The following is a 2,887-nucleotide window of genomic DNA, read 5'->3' as shown; positions in this document are numbered from 1 at the left end:
AAATAAAGAAAAGAAAAATATTTTCTGGACTCTGACAGGAAGTGTTAAGTGTTTTCTGAGCATTGCAGTTGGGTTTTTGCTGCATTTTTTCTCCTCTCCAAGATTTAAAGACACCAAAACAATGCTTGTTGTTGTACTTTTCATTTCTTTCATGATTATGAATTTAAACTCTACTGTGTTTTCAAAACAGGCAAAATCAGTTTCATGATCATAAAACTTTTATTTTGTTAAAATCTTTACAATTTTTGTTTAGTATTCCCAATATTTTTTAGGTAACATGACATTACATACAGAAGGCACTTTACAAAAACAAGGTAAATTACAGATGCTGCTATAAACATGACCTTATTGATAAAAAACAAACAAAMAGGATGACAGAATGACAAAGACAAGAAATAACAGCACCATTGGCAACGTTTTGACATCTCAAAAAATTYGCATGATTCAGATCTACAGTACAGTTAAACAATATTCATTAGTTATCAGAGTGAAAATGCCCAAGCTATGCTTTTTAAGTACACCTTAATCAGAAAGACATAGTTTTATTTAGCTCAAAGTTTTATTTATTCATTTTTTTCACTAGTCAGAGGTTTGATCTTTGTTACATTTTAGGCTTTGTGGTTTGCGCTGCGTGTAAGTCCTGGTACATGTCTGTGAGGCGAGTGGCCTCTCTCTGCCCTGAGAGCAAAGCACCGTGGGTTGTAGAATAGTACTTCCTGTGGGTGGACTCTCCAGCAAACAGGACCTGCAGAGGCTGAATGAAGCAACAGGGTGGGGAGCAAGGAAAAAAAAAAAGAAAAAAAAAACAGGTTTAAAACAAGATCTGTGACCATTTTCTTGGCATTATTTCAGTGTCTCCTGCAGCAACATTTCCTATTTCTGYTTCCCTTGTTAGTGCTTCACATGAGGAAGGGCTTCAAAATATCCTGAGAGCTTAAGTTTGATTTCAGCTTGGCTGCCCCGAAGGACTCCCAGGAGGGAGATCATACTGTTCCTTCATTAGTTTCAAGTATGCACAAAGTACCTCCACCCACCCCCATACAAAATACACCTCTAGCTCCTATGTCCTTCACCTACAGTCATCAGGTTTCATGGTTTAGCCTTCTGGCCGTGAATCAGTTTTCATATCCCTTCTGACACCAGCTGAATCTGCTCTGGCTGTCCTGTGGTGGGACTTGTTGTGAAATGCAGGCAGTAATAATGGCCTTACATTTCTCAGAGGAATGCTTATTGCCCACCACCTTGTAAGTCAGAGTGTTAAAATACGATTATCTTAAGATGTAGTCATTTTGGTTAAACCTTAATGACAGTATGCATGATCTCATGCAACRTTGYGACATCTTGCTAAATCTGTTAGCACTTACAGTATGAGTTGTGAACCACTTTCAGCTACTACCACATCAAATTTATGCTCAATWTCTGTAAAATTGATGGAGTTAYAGTTATAGCTTGAGATATTTTGCTAATGCYACAAACAAACACACTTTTTTTACACTTTATTTGACTGGTTTTCAAATTTACAGACTGCATCACCTTAAAACAAGAGAAACAACTTTTCTAAGTGAATAAAAACCCTAAAATGTGGCTGGCAAAACAATGTGAATATATTGTGTAATAGTTCTTACTGGAGCCTTGGTGCTGTTGGCATAAGGCAGCGGCATGGCCAGCCTTTCACAGTCCGCACCGCTGGACCCGACTCTGGTGAAGGAGTAGGAGCCTCGGATGTAAGGATTGCTGCCCCACGACGAGCGCAGGATACGCCTGGGTTTTGGAATGTCAGGGTTCCCTGTGGACGAACAATAGGAGGGACAAGAAGTATCAATACTGMAGGAAGGGTATATGAAATATATAAAAAAATAATAGTAAATTGTTCTGACTTTCTGAAATAGAGTTCTGTGGAGCTATCAGGAGTCTACTCTCAAAGCATTWTCGATTTGAGGGGAAAATGTAAAAATAATGCAAAGGTTTCACAGCAAAACATTAGAAAAACCTGTGCTATATTTTATGTACCTTTAGAAACAAATGAACAATTACTGATCCAACTTTGGTCAGCATTTTCTGTGGTTCATTTCATAATAAGAAAGAGGAAAAGAGGCATTCTCAGCTGCAAGGTGAGTAAAKTAGATATCTGTTTTGCTCAGTAGAAACTGGAAAGAGATCAAAGAACAGTGGATGAATTTGAAGAATCTTTTTGCGTAAAATGAACGTCCCTACTCCTCTCGACCCTGAACAGGAAGAAAGAAGCACGTAAAGAAAATGACTGCATGATGTACTGTACGTTGATGGTATCATGGCCTGGTTAGCTTTTTTTATTCATCATTTGTATTTCCACTGCAGTGTTTTATTGACCCGGGCCAGTTTTAAAAAAAATAGGAAAAAAAAAGATGTAGCTGAACGCTAATCTGAGCTTGATTTACTGTGTGTCAAACTAAATACTAAAGGTTACTTAGAACATTCAACTTCACTGATGAAAAAATCTACACTAACACTTGCTCTTCAGAAGAAAGTCCCACTACAAACACTAAAATCAGCTGCAAAGAAAATGTCTCAAAGGATGGGCTGGAGAGCTTAAATGCTGCAATTCTGTTGTTTTCACTGACTTGTACCACAAATACTTAATAAAGCCTTCAGGACTTGTCTCAACTCCCTGCTCAATTGGTGGGTATTTTAAGTCCATCCAGTGAAATCTTTAAATATTGTAATCAGACTGAGATTTTGGACTTGCTCACAGGAACTGACCCTGAGCAGCAGCCCTTGTCAAACTACTTCAAATGAAGACTGAGGAGATTAAACTGCACCAATATAAATGACAAACGTGTGTGTGTGTGTGTGTGTGTGTGTGTGTGTGTGTGTGTGTGTGTGTGTGTGTGTGTGTGTGTGTGTGTGT

General features: G+C 38.3%; 1 protein-coding gene across 1 annotated transcript in view; it reads right to left on the bottom strand.

Moving 5' to 3' along the window:
* Positions 1-200: 200 nt before the first annotated feature.
* smox (spermine oxidase) overlaps positions 201-2,887 on the bottom strand; it is a 17,038-nt gene continuing 14,351 nt past the window's right edge. Inside the window, exons 6-7 of the mRNA XM_014007724.1 lie at positions 1,626-1,786; positions 201-754 (exon numbers count right to left, since the gene is read on the bottom strand). Of these exons, the coding sequence (XP_013863178.1) occupies positions 602-754; positions 1,626-1,786 (314 nt within the window). The 3' untranslated portion in view covers positions 201-601. The remainder of the gene's footprint in view (positions 755-1,625; positions 1,787-2,887) is intronic.

The sequence above is a fragment of the Austrofundulus limnaeus genome, unplaced genomic scaffold (assembly GCF_001266775.1).
Source record: "Austrofundulus limnaeus strain Quisiro unplaced genomic scaffold, Austrofundulus_limnaeus-1.0 Scaffold44, whole genome shotgun sequence".
NCBI lineage: Eukaryota > Metazoa > Chordata > Actinopteri > Cyprinodontiformes > Rivulidae > Austrofundulus > Austrofundulus limnaeus.
Note: the sequence above shows the minus strand (reverse complement) of the source record. Positions and strands in the feature narration are given on the sequence as shown.